The following is a 19,733-nucleotide window of genomic DNA, read 5'->3' as shown; positions in this document are numbered from 1 at the left end:
CTGCTCATTTGGATATGTTAAAGAGGACTTGCTTGCTTTAAGTGAAAATGTGAAACTCAATAAGGAAAAGAAAAGTCGTATGCTGAGGTTGCTAAGATCTACAGTAAGAATGAATCTTCTATCCCCGAAGCTGTGAAGAAGGAAAAAGAAACTCACGCTGGTTTTTTACTGTCGCACCTCAAACTGCAAAAGTTTCAGCAACAATGTGGTAAGTGCTTAGTTAAGACGGGGAGGCATTTAATTTGTACACTAAGGTATTTTGAGAAAGACCACATTCACATAACTATTATTACAGTATATTGTTATAATTGCTCTATTTTATTATTAGTCACTATACCTAATTTGTAAATGAATCTGCATCATAGGTATGTATGTATAGAAGAAAACATAGTATTTACAGGGTTCGGTACTTTGCATGGTTTCAAGCCCCTCCTGTGGGTCTTGGAGTGATGTATCTCCCACAGATGAGGGGATCTGCTATCATCATCCTCCTTTTTATAGACATACAATAAATTAACATTTTTACATAGTGCTTTTACTTCCAAAGGATGTTAAAATATGAACTATAAATACTCAATAAGTATAAAGCTAAAATTATGAGTAGTAAGAAAGCATTGTGGTTTTTTTTCTTTTAATTGGCAGCATTTGACTTTCTTAGTAGTTCATAAAATAATGGTGTGTCTTGCAGTCAATCACATCTTAAATTCTGTGAAATACTGTGTGATGAAAATCAATGCAAAGATGTAATTCTTTTACACCTTTATATCTTTATAATTTTCTTTATATTACCATCAGTACTTTTGGCACATATCTTAAAAACTGAGGAATATACCTGTAATTGTGACTATATGCATATAGTTTTACAGTGCTCAGATGGAGTAAAAAACATATTATAAAAATTTTCTGGAAAAGATAACTTTCGTCCACTATTGAAAAGGAAGGGAAGGACAAGTGTTTATGCGAAGTAGAGAGTAGGAAGAGAATGGAGATGGAATCTTGAATGACAGTAGACTTTAAAAATTGGGATTTGTAGTCAGTTTTTAGAAAACTAAATTTAAGGAAATGCAAATTAAATCAATAATGACAGTATATCCACTCACATACCAGACTGAAAAGATAGAAAGCTTTTATAGCATGTAGCGTTGGTAAGTGTGCGGGGCAATTGCTGGTGAGGCTATGACTCTGGGTGCAACACCTTTGGAGGGTAACATAGAAACAGCTCAAAGTTCTGATCTAGCACTTTACTTCTGGGATTGCAACATCCCAATATGTGTATTTAGAAATTAGCATGAAAGGGACCATAAGCTCATGTATTTAATGAGCTATTATTGAGTTGTTTGGGTGTTTTTATCATGTCTGTTTACTTTTTTCACAAAATCACATTTTTAAAACTTAGTACCTCAGTCTGGGGAAAAAATGGGACTAAATCATGAAGGTCATGTGCTGGATAGATTATTTCACCAAGTCCAGAGTTAGGTTACTTCTTCTTGAAGCAGATAGAGGTAGTTTTAAGAAAAAGAAAAGTGTAATGGTGATTGTGAACTTATGGGACTATCACATGCTTCAGTTTGGATGGCGGAGATGAGAAAGGGATTATTTGATATTGATATTAATGGATACTGAGTATCAGTGAATAGCAGTCACTGGATTTAAAAAGTTAAAGATAGCAGCCATACTGTCTTACAAAACATATTTTGGTGACATTTACCTAAGAGGCAAAGAACTAAACTTGATTAGTCTAATCCAGTATGACATTTGCTATTTCAAATTCTCAAGAACGAAGCAAGCAGCTTGAAGGTAAGCAAATTAGTCTTCTAGCAGATTTTAAACTGTAGTAAAATGAGAGTTTAGGACAGAATGAAAGACAACTAATCAAGATATTTTCAGTCTGTAGTATGTAATGCTTTATTCTTTGCAAGCTCTAGGTGCTATAAGAGTTAAAACTTCAAGCTGAAAAATCTACAAAAAAAACCCACTCTGAAAATCTATACTTTTTTATGTCATCGCTCTTTGGTGCTAAGAGGTTCTCAAGAAAGTGAGTATCTTATGTACCAATTGTGCTGTAATATTTAATTACAGTGAGTGTACAGAAGATTAGCTCTCTCAAAGATTCTTTTGAAATCAGATTGGACATCAAAACTGCATTGTGCCCTGCTAAGTCAGCAAATTTAAGAAAGAGGAGAAGGTGATGTCAAGACTTATTGCAAAATGAACAAATAAAGGAATAGGATTTGCATGGTGTTCAGCCTTGTAAAGCATGGCCAAATGTCAGCCTTTGTTTGTCAACTTAAATATATTTCTCTAAAATTTATGAAGATTCAGTCTATGGAAAGTATCCTTTAGCTAGTATTGAATTTGAGAAATAAAGCAACACGAAAAATGCTAAGTAGATTATACTAATAACTCAGTTTTTCATAGTGATTAATTACCACACAAATACGTACATTAGTAATTCAGGTGTAGATATCTGTTGTCTTTTTTGTTATTTTTCTGATTATAATGTTAATACATGTGTTTTTGCTCCTGATACTTGAGATTTTAGAAGCTCAGAGGTTAACCTCTCCTCCACAATAGCTAGACCCCTCAGACACAACATACACTGAAGCATTTCAGGCCTCCAGGGATTTCTCCCTTCAAAAAAGAAAGTAAAAATAAAACTTAAAAAATACAAGAATTGAGCCCCAAATAACCAAGTATCTTGGATTCTGAGTTGGACTTGCTGGAAATACCAGGAATATAGGTGAGATCTCAGGCCAGAGCAACAGAGTTCATGGGTGCTTGAAACTAGAATGTTAGGGAGTCTGTAGCTTTGTGGAGGAGTAGGATTTCTCTGAAGCCAGAATTCTATACTGACAGTATATGAATGTATTCAGCCTTGAGACAGCAATCAGGTGGAGAGCCTGAATCTGAGGCCCCTTCCTCTAAGCTAAAACCCTCAAGGAGGTCCTGAATTGTCCTGAGACAAGTGTACACATGCAGAGAGATACATACATACGACTGGCTGAAACAGAAGAAACCATCCCACAAAACTCTCATAGATTACAAATCAAGCTTAACCTCTTAAACAAAGACTACCAAATTCACATAAGGCCTGCCACTATTAGAATCAGCAGAGACCATAAAATCAGACCCCAAAGAATGCAGTTGTTGGAACTGAAGACAGAAGGCATACAAACTATGAAATAACAAAATTGAGTTACAAAAAAGAAAAACTATAGGAATTAAACAGATACACTTACCAGGTAGAATTTCTGGAAATAAAATATTTAATTGCTGAAATCAAAACCTTAATCAAGAGTTTTCAGTCCAGTCGTGATTGAGTACCTGGTATTAAACTTATTGTTCTATCATAAACTACAGTGTTATAGAACAAACACTTCAGGGCTTTGATCCTTGCAAGGAAGGACACACATGTGATGACCTCTACATTCATTCTGGCTTGCTGCCAGAAAGCACTTTCAAAACTACAGCAGAGGGAAGTGGATCCCAAACAGAAAACAGGAGTTTTGTGGGATAGAAGAAATGAGATGAGAAAACAGCTACTGGTGGTCACACAGGGCTGAGAGACATGGGAGTTCAACTCAGCCAAAGTGTAGAGGCCTCACTGAACAACCCAAGAATTAAATTAAGGACATCCCTTAAGCAATAAGGCTACTCTCGAGTAAGAGTGATTCTAAACCCATCCTAATAAAACCTAAAATTAACCCTTGATAGGAGCAAGCTGGTCTGCCAGTATAGTAACTACCTGCCAAAAACAAAATTCAGTGCTCTTTCAAGGAAAACAACAAAATCCATATTTTTCAATAATGTAACATCCACAATATCCACTATACAGTGGACAAGTATATATGCTGAGCAAGACAATGTGACCCTTAACCAGGGGAAAGAGCAGTCAGTCCACAGAAACAGAAGTTTGAGTTAGTAGATACAAACTTTAAAAGCTCTTATAAATATGTTAAAAAAGGTTTAAAGGAAAAGATGGACATAATGAGAGAAGAAATGGGAATTATATGCAAAAAATTAAAACTATTAAAAAAAAACCAAATGGAAATTCTAGGATTGGAAAATACAATATTCAAAATAAAAAGTCATTGTATGAACTTAATAGGAGATTGGGGAAAGAGTAAAAAAGGATCAGTAAACTTGAAGGCAGAGAAAGACCAAGCTATCCAAACTGATGCACAAAGAGGAAAAATTACCGAGGGGAAGAAAGTAATAATGCATCGGTGACCACATAAAGCAGTCTACTATAAGTGTAATTATAGATCCAGAAGGAGAAAGAGAAGGGTGGAGTGGAGTGCAGGGGCGGGAGGTAGACAAATGCTCAAAGAGAAAATGGCCCCAATTTTTCCAAATTTGAAGAAGTGCATAAACTAGAGTTTCAAGAAGTTCAAAAAGCCCTATAAAATAAAACCCAACAAACCGTATAAAGAAACCTACACCAGGTCATATCCTAGCCAAATTTCCGAAAAGCCAAAGAAAAATCTTTTTTAATCTTGAAAGCATCCAGAGACAAAGATACATTATACACAGGGTTGGTGATAAGAATGCCTGCTGGCTTCTCATCAGTAACAATGGAGAATGAAAGATAATGGTATAACATCTTTAAAGTATGGAAAGAAAAAAGGAAATGCAACCTAGGCTACTACATTCAGCAAAATAACCTTTTAAAAATGACAGTGAAATAAAGATACCTTCAGATACAGATTATCAGAGAGCATGCAACCAGCAGACCTGCACTACAAGAAAAGTTAAAAGAAATCTTCAGGCTATTGGGCAATGAAACTAGCCAGAAATTTTTATCTATTCAAAATAATGAAGTTTGCCATAAATGGTAAATGTTTGGCAAATATAAAAAAATTTTTATCTTGAACATGTAAAAAGGCAGTCAACTGTTTAAAGCAAAAATAATGCAGTGTAGAGTTTATTATTAAAATGTTTGGTTATATCATAAAGGACAGAAAGGAGTAAATGGAAGTATCTTGTTGTAAAAGTCTTACATTATAGTGCAGTAGTATAATATTCATTCAGTCAATGCATATTTTAATCCATGGAACCATAGATGAAGTAAAATGCAATAATAAAAAGAAATCTTGACTAACCCAAAATAAGGCAGGAAAGGGGGAAACAAAAAAGAAAATTAGGATGACAAATAAAATAATAGCAAAATGATTACATAAACTCCAACCAATTAATAATTACATTAAATGTAAGTTTAATAAATATTCCAATTAATAGGTATTATCAGGCTTATTTTTTTAAATAAAGGTAATCTATAAAAGATGTACTTAAGATATACAGACATGGATGGGCTTCATGTAAATGACAGAAAAAAGAGTATCATGCAAACACTAACAATAAGAAACTGCATTGGGGAGGGTAATAGCTCAGTGGTAGAGCACATGTTTAACAATGCACAAGGTCCCCAGTACCTCCATTAAAAAAAAAGAAAGAAGCTGCAGCAGTTATATGAATGTCAGACAAAATATGTCAAGGGAAGGAGAATTGCCAGATGTATTCATTGGGCCAGTGTTTCAGTTCAAAGGTAACCAGGCAAGAGGAATTCTCTCTTTATTGGGGGAGTGCCGTGCCTTCGACTGATTGGATGAGGCCCACCCACATTAGGGAGGGTAAGATTTATGGCTTTCATTATCTGGGTCACACTTCTCATAAAATCTTTTCTAGATCCTATATATTTACTGTTGTTTTTAAGAGTAGGAATTTTTCCCATTAGATTTTCTATCTGATTACTCTTGGTATGTAGAAAACAGTTTGATTTAATCAGCCACTTACCTAAATTCCTAGTAATTCTGACATCTTTTTTTTTATTTTAATTCTCTTGAGTTTTCTGTTGGCCAGTCATATTATATGCAAATGATAATAACTGTCTTTGCCATTCCTATATTATTGCTCTTATTTATATTTCCTGTATTACTGTGTTGATTATAGCTTCCAGAACAATATAAAATACTAAGAGCAATAGCAGGAACCTTTTGATTTCCTGTTTTAATAGGATTATATCTAAGTTTTCAAATGAAGCATAATATTTTCCTGTTGATTTCAGACAAATACTTTATCTCGTTAAAAAAGTATGCTTTATTTCCTGAATTTGGAAGAGTCTGGAAAAAGTAATGAGTGTTGAATCATCTCAAATGCCTTTTCAGCTTCTACTGACATGATTATACATTTTTCCAATTTGGTCTCCAGATGCAATATATCAGCTTTATAGGCTTCCTAATATTAAATTATTCCACATTATTGTAATAAATTCTGATCATGGTAGACCATTCTTTTTATTTCCTGGTCTTAGAAGAGTTGCCCTCCCCGTATCAGGTTCCTTACCTTTAAATTGGAGCTAGAAATTGTATCTGCCCCTGCTATAGAGATTAGATAATTCACATAAATTCATATATTACCTAGCACAATGTCTGGCTCATAGGGTAAGTTCAGCTACTATTACTATTATTGTTATTAGTTAATAGGCTTGAATATGTTTGGAGTGGGGCAAATTATATTTCCTACAGAAATTTTTTTATATTCATGAGTAATATATTTCTCCTATTTTCTTAAAGAAAATAAAACAGGCATTTTTAAATTTCCATGTAGGAATCATAGGAAGGAAGAGTAAAAGTTATTTTCTCAATATTTTATTTTAAAATTGTGTTGTTTTTTAAACTTACCTCCTTATGGCTCAGATACAAACTCCTTCATACCATTCCTGGGCAGGGCCGGCTTCATGGTCATGTGGACAGTGTAGGAGCACGAAGCCCCAGGACAGAAGAGCCCCACACTTGGGTTTAATGCCCTGCAGTTGAAATTCTTAATAATATCATCTTTGAATTTTTGTTTTGTAAGGGAAATCAGTGGGAAAACTCAAGCTTCTGCTCACACCCAGTCCTCCCTACTCCCAGGGATGGGTTCTTAGCCACCCTCTGCTTTGCCCAGCCTGACCCTTCCACCCTTGCGCAGCAACTGTCTCCACCCTTCAGCCCCATGGCAGGAGTCCAGGTATGGGTAGGAATGGGGAAGGGCACCCACACCAGACAGAGTCGGGGGCAGAGCACAGTGGAGGCCATCCTGCCCTGGACTGGCCGTGCCATGGTGCATTGGCTGGCAGCCAGCCAAAGGTCACGACTTGGTGGAGATGAGTTTACATCCCACTCCTAATCTGAAGACTCAGAGCTTTCTAACTCAGAGGCTGCAGTACCCTTGGGGGTTGCTTAGTCACTGTGGGTTGGGGTATCATGCCTGTGGGAAGGAGAAATGTCTGCCTGGACTTCCTCAGGATGCTCCCCCACCTAAAGCCTGGTACATGAGTCCAGCAGCCACCATGAGCAAGTCCATGTGCATCCTGAGTCATGGGATAGGAGCCCAGGGCAACTGTGAAGGTCTACACTCACCTTGGAAGCATCCCCATGCTGGAAGGAGCATGCCCTTGGCTTGCTTCATGCTAGATGAACCTTCTCTTCTTCCTTCCAACCTTCCAGAGTCTGACCTGTGATACCTCTTCTGGCCACCAGGAAGCATTCTCAGAAGCTGTGCCATTAAATATGAATTATGTAATTTCAGTGACTTCACATAGGAGGTAAATGGTCTGATATTGCATTTTAAATAGGCATTGCACAGTATAAAGATGAATGGTAAAAGTCATGCTAATAACTTAGATTTTTAAAGTCTTATTTACTTAAAATGAACAGCAAATAAAAAAACATCATGGCACATTGAGAGAGACCATGGAAGAAAGAAGAAAGCTTTATATTTTAAAACCTTAGCAATTTCCCCAACTTTGTTGAACAAAGAGCCCTGAATTTTCATTTTGCACGAGGCTCCAAAAATTATGTAGCTGGTCCTTCCTGGAATGTGGACATCTGGGCCAGTGTGCAGGGGTGTCTGCGGGTTTGGTGAGATACAAGATAATAAGAAACAAAGAAAAGAGTAACATTTTATGCTACTTGGAAGTGGATATTGATTTTCTCAAAACTATAATGGAAAAAATGGTGGGGGTTTTTTTGTTGTTAAAACATAAGATAAAAGAATACTAAGATGCTAAGTGTGCTGCTCACGACACCCGAGGGGTATGGCAACCGCATAGCATTCAGGCTCAGGAGAATTTGATGTCTAGAGAGCAGTTACAATGAACCATCTGACCTGACCACTGCAGTATCAACAATGTGGCTCAGGGACTCTACTTAACAAGAAAATTCGAAATAGGTTCACTTAAAAAAAGGTACAAAGTTATGCTCATAACTCCAGCAGAATATAAATTTATAAAGAATGAGTCATAGCAAGGTGTTAAAACATTTTAAAATTTCACATGAGGCAGAAAGTATTTCAGTAAAAATGGGCGTTTAAAAGACACACTGAAGTCCTGTGAGCTGTGGACTATGGGTAAATGACTGTGATAGATAACCTAGCCTTCGGACAAATTAAGGAAGAAAATAATGAATGACAGCTGGGAAGAAAAAAAAAAGCAAGAACTAGCAAATAATGAAGTCGGCTTTGTCTGTCTTTAATGCACCCAATGCTGAAAAGAATACTGGTCACCTCTGTAATAAACAGACACATCATCATCTTCAAACACAGAAGGAAAGGATAAGGAACAAGTCTTTAAAAGCCATTGCAATGGTTCTCACATCTGGTACTTCAATAGTTACTGTTGTGATACAGTGTCTTGCTAGAGAGGTTATTTTCATTCAAGATGAATATGTAGTTGATTAACACTTTTCAAGAAGCAATTGTCTGAGGTTCTCTGTACTTGATATCCTGGTAGTAGTTTCTCATTAAGGTAATTTGTGAAATTTTTCAGTTAGGTTCCTATAGTATGTTAAAAAATGGATTTGTTTTCAACCTTTCAACTAAATGAATGACTCAGTGTATCTGACAGGTGTGGACTTGCATAATTATAAAGCTAAATGATCCTTGAACAGAATTGAGAAAATGGGCAAAGACTAAAAGCAGAATTCAAGATGACATTATTTCAGAAAAGGACATATTGGAAAATATGCATAAACAGATGAAATACTTTTAGCCCATCCATTCAGAATGGCAGGGTTAAGCAGAGCCTCGTGAGTCGGACTTCCCAAGTTCAAATCCTGGCTCTGTCACCCTCACCTTTGCAGTTAAGCAAGGTTCTTTCTACACTTGCCACGCCTCAGCTTTTTCATGTATAAGATGAGCTAATGATAGCAGCTGAGTCTTAAGGTGGTTCCAAGAACTAAATGGGAAACTGCCTGTAAAGCGCTGACTTTAGCAAACACATAGTAAGTGATAGTTATTCTTCCCAAAATAATATCCCTATTCATTTAGAATTTGCTTATCTGTAATCATGTTCATAAACTTGACCTGAAAGATTAACACAAAAGTAAAACTTCATGGGCTACTGAAAAGTATAAAGTGGTATACTCATTAAAGTGGACTAAAAATAGTGGAAAGAAAATCTTTAAAAAATCTCTACTGGTAAATACGGCCAAACAGTTTAAATCGATCCTGTATATAGCTGCAATTCTATTTGTTGTCACTGTTTTCTTTCTTTTAATATTTCATTCTTTTTGTTTGTTTGTTTATCTGTTATTCTAATACTTAATTTTTTAAGTATTAAAAAATACTTTAAATGGGGGATGGGGGTAATTAGGTTTGTTTATTTTTGGAGGAGGTACTGGGGATTGAACCCAGGACCTTGTGCCTGCTAAGTATATGCTTTACCACTGAGCTATCCCCTCCCTCCTGTTGTCACCGTTTTCATTTATTAAATTCTCTTGGTTTCCAGGCACCTACTTAACTTTACTGAATATTTTATGCTGTGCATGTGAAATATATAGTCCATGTACCTAAGACTATTTTTGTCTACTAATTTTCCTTGTTTCTAAAAACAGAAAAGAGGAATGCCTATGGCTAAAAAAAAAAAAAAAAAATTCTGTCAGCTCCTTCTGCTGATATTTCAGGATTCCAAATTATATATTCACATGATTTGGATTTTCCCACTCTTAGTTTTAAAAAAACAACACCATGAAGTTAAGTCAAAAGTTAAAATATATTGCTTCTTACAGCAGAAAATTGCTTCTACTGCTCAAAACTAAGTTAAATCTAATCAACCTGAAAACCATACACACACACACACACACACACACACACACATACATATATGTGTGTATATATATATTTTATAAAATGTATTTTTAATTTGGCTGCAGAGCCCTGTCACTCATATTCCCATACAAACACCTTTTTTATTTTTTAATGTAATATTTTCCTTTAAGAATTGGGAATAAAGCTTTATTCTTGTTGAAAAGCATTCCTCAGTCCTGTACTTAGCGTAGTACCTGGGATCTGGTGAATAACTGATACATGTTGACAGAATAAGTGGGTGAGTCTAAGAATAAAGGAATGAATAAAAGTAAGGCATATCAAGCGTGAAGAGCAAATATAGTCTTTGCCTGACTTGTACTTAACTCCTTAACACGTTTCCTAAACTGTCTCTGCCCTCTAATATTAAAACTAATAAATACAGTTACTCAAATACTTGAGAGTTTCCTAGTAAAACGCACATCCCAGAACTAAAGTGCTTCAGCCTCAGTGAAGTGAATTTGCCTCCTGTGATAGTAACTGCTGATAGCAGCGAACATATATTCATCATATATATTGTGCATATAAAATGCTAAGTACAGTATGCACATATGCACATGCTCTGTATGTATAGCTTCTCTTTATATACTGGGCACTAGGCTAAGTCTTTCTTTTGTTATTGAAGTACAGTTGATTTACAATGTTTCAGGTGTACAGCAAAGTAATTTATACATATATATAAATATATGTATTCTTTCCCATTATAGGTTATTACAAGATATTGAATATAGTTTCCTGTGCTATACAGTAGGTCCTATTTTTTATATATTTTATATTTAGTAGTGTGTATCTGTTAATCCAAATTCCAAATTTATCCCTCCCCACCCTTCCCCTTTGGTAACCATAAATTTGTTTTCCATGTCTCTGAGTCTGTTCCTGTTTCGTAAATAAGTTCATTTGTATCATTTTTCAGATTCCACATGTCAGTGATGTCATATGATATTTGTCTTTCTCTGACTTACTTTACTTAGTATGATAATCTCTAGGTCCGTTCATATTGCTGCAAATGACAAGGTTAAGCATTTCTTATACATAATCTCATTAATATCCTCAACAATCCTATGAGGTAGTGGACACTATTATATTTCCTGGCTTATATCTGAGGCTTAAAGAAATTAAGTCATTCCCCTAAAGTCAAATAGCCATTAAGTATAAAACTAAGAGTCAGACTTAAGTTTTCTAATTCCTGAGTCAGTCACTCAGCTGCTGTGATAAATTTCTTACTGTGATACAAGAACACTGGGAGGTGGACAGAGGTAACCTCTAACTCCTGGAAGAGCTGTTAGTGATAGTCAATGGTTTGGTGAGAAATTTAGGCTAATGAGCAGACTGGAAAGAAGTTGTGGCCAAATAGGCAAGGGGGAAAGATGGGATATTAAGATACAAAACTGGCTGAGATACTGGCCTATATTTCAGGTCGTAATATTCATCATTCAAACCAGGACAGCTGTGAAAATGAAAGGGGACTCATTCATAATTGCAACAGGATAACACCCCAAACTGGGACTATCCTGGGTAAACTAGGAAATACAGTCACCTTTCCCAAGTCTTGCTAACTTTTTCTCTTTTATTCCTTCTTCCCCCCCCCCTTCTTTTCCTTCTTCTTTTCTCTCTCTCTTTGTTCTCCCTATGTCTCTCACCAGCTCTTTCCTTAAGTGGCAATAATTGGCCATGATTATCAGGAATTGGGGTGCCCACTAAGTGCCTCATATTTGAACTTATTTAGACAAATGCTACAAAACAAATTTCCTTTGCTGCTGTATTAGTTATCTATTGCTGCATAAGAAATTACCCCAAAATGCAGTGGTCTAAGAAACATTTTATTATCTCACACAATTTCTGAGAGTCAGGAATTCAGGAGCAGCTTGGCTGGGTGACTCTGGCTCAGGGTCCCTCATGGTGTTGCAGTCAAGCTGACAGCTAGGTCTATAGTCAACCTGAAGGCACGACTGGAACTGGACGATCGACTTCCAAGCAAGCTCCCTCACGGGGCTCTTGGTTGGAGGATTCTGTCCCTTACCACCTGGGCCAACCCATAGGGCTGTTCATGACATGACAGCTAACTTTCTCCATGGCTTTCACAACAGCTAATACTCCATAGCTCTCAGATCTGTTCTCCGGGCTCTTGGTTCTACCACCTTAGTTATCCTTCCTTTGCCATAAAAGGCAGCACATGTTTGCAGCTGTGTGATTTCCTCCGTGGTTTCCCCACTTGTAGTAGTTTGGAAGTCTAAAGACCTCTTCATCACATACTGTCTCTGTCCCTGGCAGTCCGAGCTGGCCCATTTCTGTGAAGATAATTCTCTTTAAAACTTCTTGGCTCTCCTATGTACCATATTGGGGTTCTGTCCATTAGACAGATGCCACACTCACAGATCTTTTTGGGATGAGACCTTCCCTACCTTGGGCACCTGCTGAGACACTGAGGACTTGACTGGAGCTAGGGTATCCACTGCCAAAAGGACTCACTCACGTGGCTGTTGACTGGAGCTTGTGTCTCTTGCTACTTGGCCCCTCCATGGGTCTGCTCAGGACATAGCAGCTAACTTCTCCCAGAGCAAGTGATCTGAAGGAGAGAGGAGGAAGTCACAGTGCTTTTTACACCTAGTTTTTGAAGTTACCCACCATCAATTCTGCTTTATTTTATTCATTAGAAGCAAGTCACTAAGTCCAGTCTATACTCAAGGGGAGGAGAATTAACCTCCACTTCTTGAAAGGAGGATTATCAAAGAACTTGTAGATGTATTTAAAAATCATTTCAGCTGCATAATTTTGTTCAAACTTTGACTCTTTGATTTAATTCTATCTATGGGACTTTATCCAAAGAAAACAATAAAATATAAGGGAAATGCTATATGAGCTTAGCTATTTACATTGTTTATACCAGTGTAAAATTAGAAAACACACTTAAATATCCAGCAATAGAGGAATGGTTTGGTGAATTATTGTACTTCTACAAAACAGAATAGTGTGCAACTATTTAAAATAATTCTGAAGCCAGTATAGTAACATGAAAAACATCTGTGACGAAATATTTATAAGAGCAGAAAATCGTATGTTGAAAAAATATGCACAAAAAAGAGACCAAATGGGAACATACCAAAATAACAACAATGGAGAAGTCATGGGAGGTTTGTCTTTCTCTGTTTCCAAGTTTTCTTTTATGTAGCTGTTTCCAAAATTTCTGTTATGTATTTTTCTGTAACATATAATTCTGTTACGATTTTTTTTTATTTTAAAAGAGATAATTAAAGATAATACTGACTTCCTCAAAAAGGAATCAGTAGGTGTTTATGTATTTTTTTCCTATGTAGCAAAAACTAGTACGCTATATGCAGATTTACAGAGGGGTTGTATTAGTGACGGAAGAAATAGGGAAGAAATGACAACGCTCAAAAGTGGTAATTAACTGAGAAGAATTTAATTAAAGGAAACAGAGTATGGTTGGACACCCTAGGGAGTTAGGTACTCACTGGAGAGACAAAGGGAGAGAGAGCAGCTGTCGCCCACAGAAGCTGTGATCTTCCATGATCAGGTCTGGGGAGTAAAACAAACATCCCTACGTTATTCTCTGATCTTCTAGATCACCTGTCCACCTCCCACTGATTGAACCAACCCGAATCCAGAGTGGAAGGAGTTCTCTGATGAAAGGTGAGCCTCCCATAACACAAAGAAGGGCAGAGAATGGATGTGGAAGAGCAAATGGGAACATCCAGCCCGTGGGGATTACTTACAATAGCTGGGGGTGCTCTGGTGAGAAGACTCCGGAGCTCTTCCATACAATGTACACCTTTACACTAAAACCTGGCATCGGCAAAGTCTGAGGAATATACATTTCTGCAGCAAATTGTCCACGTGAACACATCCTCCCACATCTGCCGTAACAGAAAATCCAGCATGACTAATCTAGCCTACAGCTTGACAGAGCTGAATATACCCAATTACTCTTCAGGTCCCCCAGTTATTATCTGCTTAACCAACAGAACAGAAAGGATCCTGATGCCACTGGAGGAAGACAGATGACCCTGGGCTCGAAGGCTGGAGTTAGCCCAGAATAAGCACCTCTGGATGAGAAGCTTAAATCCAAGATGTAGCTTTATGGACAGGAATTTGTGTATAAGTACGTGATAAATTTCTCCCTGTCCGTCCTTTGAAATTACTTCTATATAAACCTGAGGTTGAAGAGTCCATAGTGTTGTCCCTTATCCCTCTGGTACAATCCAGCTGGCTTCCTACTCTAGTTTCATGTCTTTAAAGGAAGAAAGCTCCTAATACCATAAACCTAACAGTGCTTTTGACTTCCTATAACCTCTTGTTTTTTTTGTTTGTTTGTTTGTTTGTTTGTTTGTTTCTGTAAAACACTACAGCTATAGAGAGGCAATTTTTTTTCTTGCAATTACAAACATAGAGCTTCGCTCATAAATATTCAGACAAGATAAAATGCCCAGTCAGCTCTGTCCAGCGGAACTTTCTGTGATGGCAGAAATGCTCTAGATCTTCACTGTCCAATTAAGTAGCCACTTAGCCACATGCTCTACCACTGAGCTATACCCTGCCCCCTCCTTTAAGATGTGAAATTAACACTGTGTTCCAGTCAGTTCTTGGTTGCAAACACAAGGCAACACTAGTGAACTTACACACACAAAAAATGTTTCTGCCAGTATACAGACACCCCACAGAATCAACAAGGAGCCCGGAGAACCCAGCTGGAGCTGGCACGGATGAAGTGGATGGGTCCTGCCCCCAAGAACAGCCTGCCTAGGATGCCACTGCTGGCCTTGGCCCTGCTGGGCACTTGCCACCACACTGCAGGCTTCAGTTGCCCTTGGTCACTCTGCTGGCCATTGAACTCTCAACTCCACAATGGCCACTTTAATAATTTCTAACTGAATTTTTGCCACCGTGTCACCACTGAAAGATCATGCCAGTGCACAGAGAGGAAATATCTGCTCACTTTTAGGTTTATAGACACTGCTTTCTCCCCCACTTAAGGGCGAATGTGGATCGGTATAGACAAAAGCACTCATTTAAATGAAAAGTTCCAATTTTATTTGTAAAGAGATTAACCTTAGTGCAAACTGAAGAGAAGTGGAAGCAGAATCAGAGTGATCTGCTATATGGACAAATGTTCTTTTAATTCTTTTCAATTTTCTGAATATGTTTTTATTAATATTAGCCACTAAATTATAGCATAAAACTGTATAATTATAATAATTAGTTATAAGCATGTATAATTGATCATGAAGTTATAATTCATGATTTATAATTGGCTTGGTTAAACTAAGGGCTGATGCTACTAAAATCTAAGATACCAGGAGAACTGCACTGTGTGGTATGCGCCTGCCATCTAGTGGCAAGATACATTAACGCTCTCCTAGAGACCCCGCAGGGCTTGAAAGGCAAGATTGGCCAGAGACAGTTTTTCCCACTTCATAATTTTCCCAGTGTTTTGACCTAGTCCACCAGACACTCCTTAGGCCTTTGAAATTCTCTTCCATTATATTCCATTACATTCCAGGTTAACTGCAAACTATAAATCTCTTGAGAACCAAACTGTATCTCAGCACCACTTTGAAACACATTCCCTAAACCAAGTTCCCTTTCTAAGACTGCTTTTATGTTACTTGTGTCCAGAAATGATGTGTGGTTTGGGCATGTTATGAAGGTCCCACAGAGAATATCTTGGTTACTCTTACACAAGTGCAAATTAACACTGGAGTCGTTGATGTCACAGATTGCTGAATTCTAAAGGAATTTCTCCTTTTTCCCCCAAAGAATGATAATCTTAGTTTAAGAAAACAATGAGGGAATCTATCAGTATTTTTTCAGACCGCTTTAGGGTGGTTTGGCTGCAAAAATGAGATGAGGTTGGTACAGGCAGCATGAATGGAGGTCCATGCCTCCCTGGGCTTGGTCCATGCCATTCTTGATTCATACTATGAAAGGCAATAGGTAAACATTTTAATCTGGATCTGGAAGGAGGAGGGAGATGTGGATGACATAACCATGGTGACAAGCTAGACTGGAGGTTTGGGGGAGGGATAAGAGGAAGATCAAGTTTCCCTTGTGGGGGCAGGGCCTGGTAAGAGGGGTTTTTGAAGGTGAAAGACATTGATAAATGGGTGGGTGGAGCATCATGGCAGAGGCCTGCTGAGGGCAGAGTTATGGTTCCTAGAGACCAGGTGGGCCAGGTAAGGGGACTTCCTCTTCTTCTCAGATGCTGCTCTTGCCCTCCCGCTGCCTGGCCATTCCTTTCCTCTTCTTTCCCTTTGTGTTGCCCTCTCCCTCCCTGGCTGTGGCTGACTCTCTTTTTCATAAGTGGCTGTAGCAGTTTTATCAAAGTTTATTGCCTGGAAGTCATAATTTGATGTCATTACTGAGTATCTAAAATTGGTGACTCGGACCTTCAGTACTTCTCTCTAACGAGTAAGTCTCCAATGAAGTTTCTTCTTAACTGTTGATAAACTTCAAACTGTTCTTCTGGGGATGCACAGCTCCAAATAAAGCAAAACAAGGGATGACATAGCTCAGAAGTAGAGTGAGATTCTGGGTTCAATCACCAGTACCTCTACTAAAATAAAAAAAATTCCTGAGTTAGACTTTCCATTTTAGATGAGAGTGATACCCTAGGAGAACTCAGTAATGGTAGTACTCCTAAAATGACTCAAAATAAGTTGCAGTTATTCCACAAATACTTATTATAAATATGAATAATTAAATCACATGTTAGATACTAGTAATAAAAATGTAGCCTCCTTTAAGGATGTTACACCCGCATATTCTTACAAAAGGGTAAAAGATATGAAAACCATCAAATGCTCTCTCCATTGCCCACCCCAAAGCCCTGTAAGACTGAAGAGAAGCCGCACAGGGCACTGTAGTGTTCAGTATCTAAAGAGGCACAATTTGCACTTTCTTTTTTCCAGTCTGGCAAAATTGATCCCCTACTTTCATTCCTTAGAATTCCTCAGTCACCTTCAACACTGATTTTCTTATCTCTGTGGAGGTGCCTCAGTCCTGGTATGAACTTTCATTTCTCGTTTTTAGAGTCTTCTGACTGGGAGCGTAAGTTGAGGTTTCCAGGGAAGTTATGTTTTTATATTAATCTACCCTACCGGATACCCATAAAGGGTATGAGGTGCTACACTAATATAAAGTGATTCACTGGGATAGAAATGACCTCATTCCAATTATTTAAAGCCCCATGGAAACTTGACTGGCTTTTTCTATGCATTTTAAAATAGATGTGCAGAGATTCTGGTGTGTGTCTTTAATATAATAGCTATTTCAAGAGAGAAGATCAGCTTGCTGTTTAATCTAGTCACAGGAAGATAATCGCAAAGACATAAGAGCTTAAATTTCTTTGACTGAATTTATGCAAATCAGTACTTCTTTTTATTTCTTCATTCTACAGACGAATATGAAGATGAATATAAAGTAATTTCATCCAATATGGTTGCCGTGTAGTGTAAGCACATATCCATTAATGTTAAATAAAATTATGCACATTATATATCATGATTATGTATATAATTCAGGGATGCTACATTTATTGAGGTGCTTCCACGTGGAGTTAGGTGCGTTCATAATCAGTTGAAGGGAAAAAGAAAATCTCAGAAGCATTCGTATCTTTTCCGTTTCATCAACCAAAGTGCCAGGGCTTCGGTCTCATTACCTCTAGGATTCTTTCAGGATTTTTAGCAACCACTTTCGAAACAGCTCTACGCCAAGTTGAGAACTGCCATCACAAAGGAAAACACTGTAGCAAAGAACCGGCTGGAGTACACAGAGGGAACCCCCGGACTCAGGAGGGGCGGTGGGAATGGTTACTCTTATAATCTCTAAATGACTTAAAAGAGTTCAAATTCTCACAGCAAATAAGTGTTTCTAACTCCGGGGGGAGGGGGGTCTCTGGATTCACAAGCCAAAGTGCTCCTTCCTCACCCACCGTGCACGCAGAGTTCGGCTCCGCAGCCGGACGTCGCGGCGCATTCCCGAGGCCCCCCAAAAAGCCGGTTAGAGAGGAGGCTTCCCCGACGGCCCGCGCTCCTTCAGGTCTGGAGCACCAGCCCCGCCCTCGCGGTCCTCCGCCTGTTTACCAGGACCCGCAACTTGAAGCGAGAATGTTCCAAGCGGGAGGCAGGGACCGGGCCCTCGGTGCCTAAAGACTTTCTCGAGGTGCAGCCCACGGGGTGGGCGGCTCGCCCCCTCCGTGCTGGGCAGGCAAGGGGTCCACTCCGCGCAGGCGGCTCCCGGGGCCGCCCCTCCCGCCCCGCCCCCGTGCGTCTCCGCGCCCCGCGCGCCGCTACCGCCGCCGCAGCCGCCGCCGCCAAGTGCCCTCGCCCCCTGCCCGCTTCACCCCAGCCCAGGGGCCAAGCAGAGGGCGGAGGGGCCAACGTGGGTCCCTTCACTCCCGCCTCGGGCGTCCCTGAGGTGCCCGGAGGCGAGGGCGCGAGGGCTCGCGGCGCAGCGGGGACCGCCCGGAGTGCCCCGAGAGCCCGCCCGGGGGCGCAGCGGGCCGCGCCGGGGAGGCGGCCGCGGGTGGGGGCGGGCGGGACGCGCAGAGGCGGGGCGGAGGCTCAGCCGTCTCCTCCTCTCCGTCCTCCTCCTCGCTCGCCTCCTCCTTCCCGTCCGCCTCCCCCTCGCCCTCCTCTCGCAGCCACCGCCTCCGCCGGGCTGAGGAGCCGGGAGTCCGCGGCGCCGGCTCGGGGCTGCGGGATGGGGAGTTAGCGCCACGGCGGCGGCAGTGGCCGCGGCGAAACCGGCCGCCGCCCCCGGGCCCGTCCCGCCGGGGACGCCGGGCGCGGCCAGCCCGCCCCGGAGCCAGGCCCGCGGGCGGCGGCGGCGGCGGAGCTGGGCAGGTGGATGCGGCTGGAAGATGGCGCCCTCGGGCCCCGGCAGCGTCAGGCGGCGGTGCCGGCGGGTGCTGTACTGGATCCCGGTGGTGTTCATCAGCCTCCTGCTCGGCTGGTCCTACTACGCCTACGCCATCCAGCTGTGCATAGGTGAGTGCGCGCCCGCCGGCGCCCCGGCCCTCCCGCCGCCCCCGGAGGACCAGCCCGCTCGCCCCTCGCCCCCTCCGCCGCCCGCCTCGACAGTCCCGGGACGCGGGGACCCCGAGCGCACGGCGCCCCGCTCCCGCTCTCCCCACCCCGAGACCCCCTCGCGCCCCGGGCGCCGCCAGCTAGCTGCATCTCCGCTGGCACCCCGGCTGAAAACAGCCCCGGGGCAGCCTCCTGTCACTCGCGCTACCCTTGCCTTCCCCTCACAACTCTCGGGTCACCATGTCACCACCGCCCCTACGCACAGGCAGCCCGTCCACCCGCTCCGCCTTCCGCTAACCACCGCCACCCCAGCCACACCCCCTACCTCGGCAGGACGGTGCCCGGGAGAACTGTGGTCCCCGCTGCCCGCAGCCTCCGCGGAGGGGTGAGGCCCGGGGAGGCTGCGCTGGAGGCTGGAGGGCTCCCAGCTGGGCCCAGGATGCGAGCTGCGCCAGACCCGCGCGGGGGAGGGTGGCCTCGGCCTCGGGTGTCGGAGCTAGCCCTTTCTGGTTGTCCTTAATCCACTTTTTAAAAATTTGTGACAGAACTCAGGCGCGTTTTTGCTGC

General features: G+C 40.8%; 1 protein-coding gene and 1 long non-coding RNA gene across 10 annotated transcripts in view; one reads left to right on the top strand and one right to left on the bottom strand.

Annotated features, from left to right (window-relative positions):
• LOC123616345 (uncharacterized) overlaps positions 1 to 19,627 on the bottom strand; it is a 36,833-nt gene extending 17,206 nt beyond the window's left edge. For 2 of the 6 annotated variants that reach the window (XR_012502455.1, XR_012502454.1), the window contains exons 1-6: positions 19,492 to 19,627; positions 13,857 to 13,997; positions 13,596 to 13,659; positions 12,525 to 12,688; positions 7,401 to 7,536; positions 6,681 to 6,805 (exon numbers count right to left, since the gene is read on the bottom strand). This is a non-coding gene — a long non-coding RNA (uncharacterized LOC123616345). Of the gene's footprint in view, positions 1 to 2,995; positions 6,806 to 7,400; positions 7,537 to 12,524; positions 12,689 to 13,222; positions 13,322 to 13,595; positions 13,660 to 13,856; positions 13,998 to 19,491 lie in introns of those variants that run through there. The other 4 variants (XR_012502457.1, XR_012502459.1, XR_012502458.1 and 1 more) reach the window with 4 other exon arrangements.
• The window catches only part of ZDHHC2 (zDHHC palmitoyltransferase 2), a 57,302-nt gene continuing 56,317 nt past the window's right edge, over positions 18,749 to 19,733 (top strand). For 2 of the 4 annotated variants that reach the window (XR_012502452.1, XR_012502451.1), the window contains exon 1: positions 18,798 to 19,127. Coding sequence is in view for 1 of the 4 variants with exons in the window: in XM_074353510.1 (XP_074209611.1) it covers positions 19,001 to 19,127 (127 nt within the window). In the remaining 3 variants the exon portion in view is untranslated. Of the gene's footprint in view, positions 19,128 to 19,733 lie in introns of all 4 variants that reach the window. The other 2 variants (XM_074353510.1, XM_074353511.1) reach the window with 2 other exon arrangements.

This window comes from Camelus bactrianus, chromosome 26 (genome assembly GCF_048773025.1).
Source record: "Camelus bactrianus isolate YW-2024 breed Bactrian camel chromosome 26, ASM4877302v1, whole genome shotgun sequence".
NCBI lineage: Eukaryota > Metazoa > Chordata > Mammalia > Artiodactyla > Camelidae > Camelus > Camelus bactrianus.
Note: the sequence above shows the minus strand (reverse complement) of the source record. Positions and strands in the feature narration are given on the sequence as shown.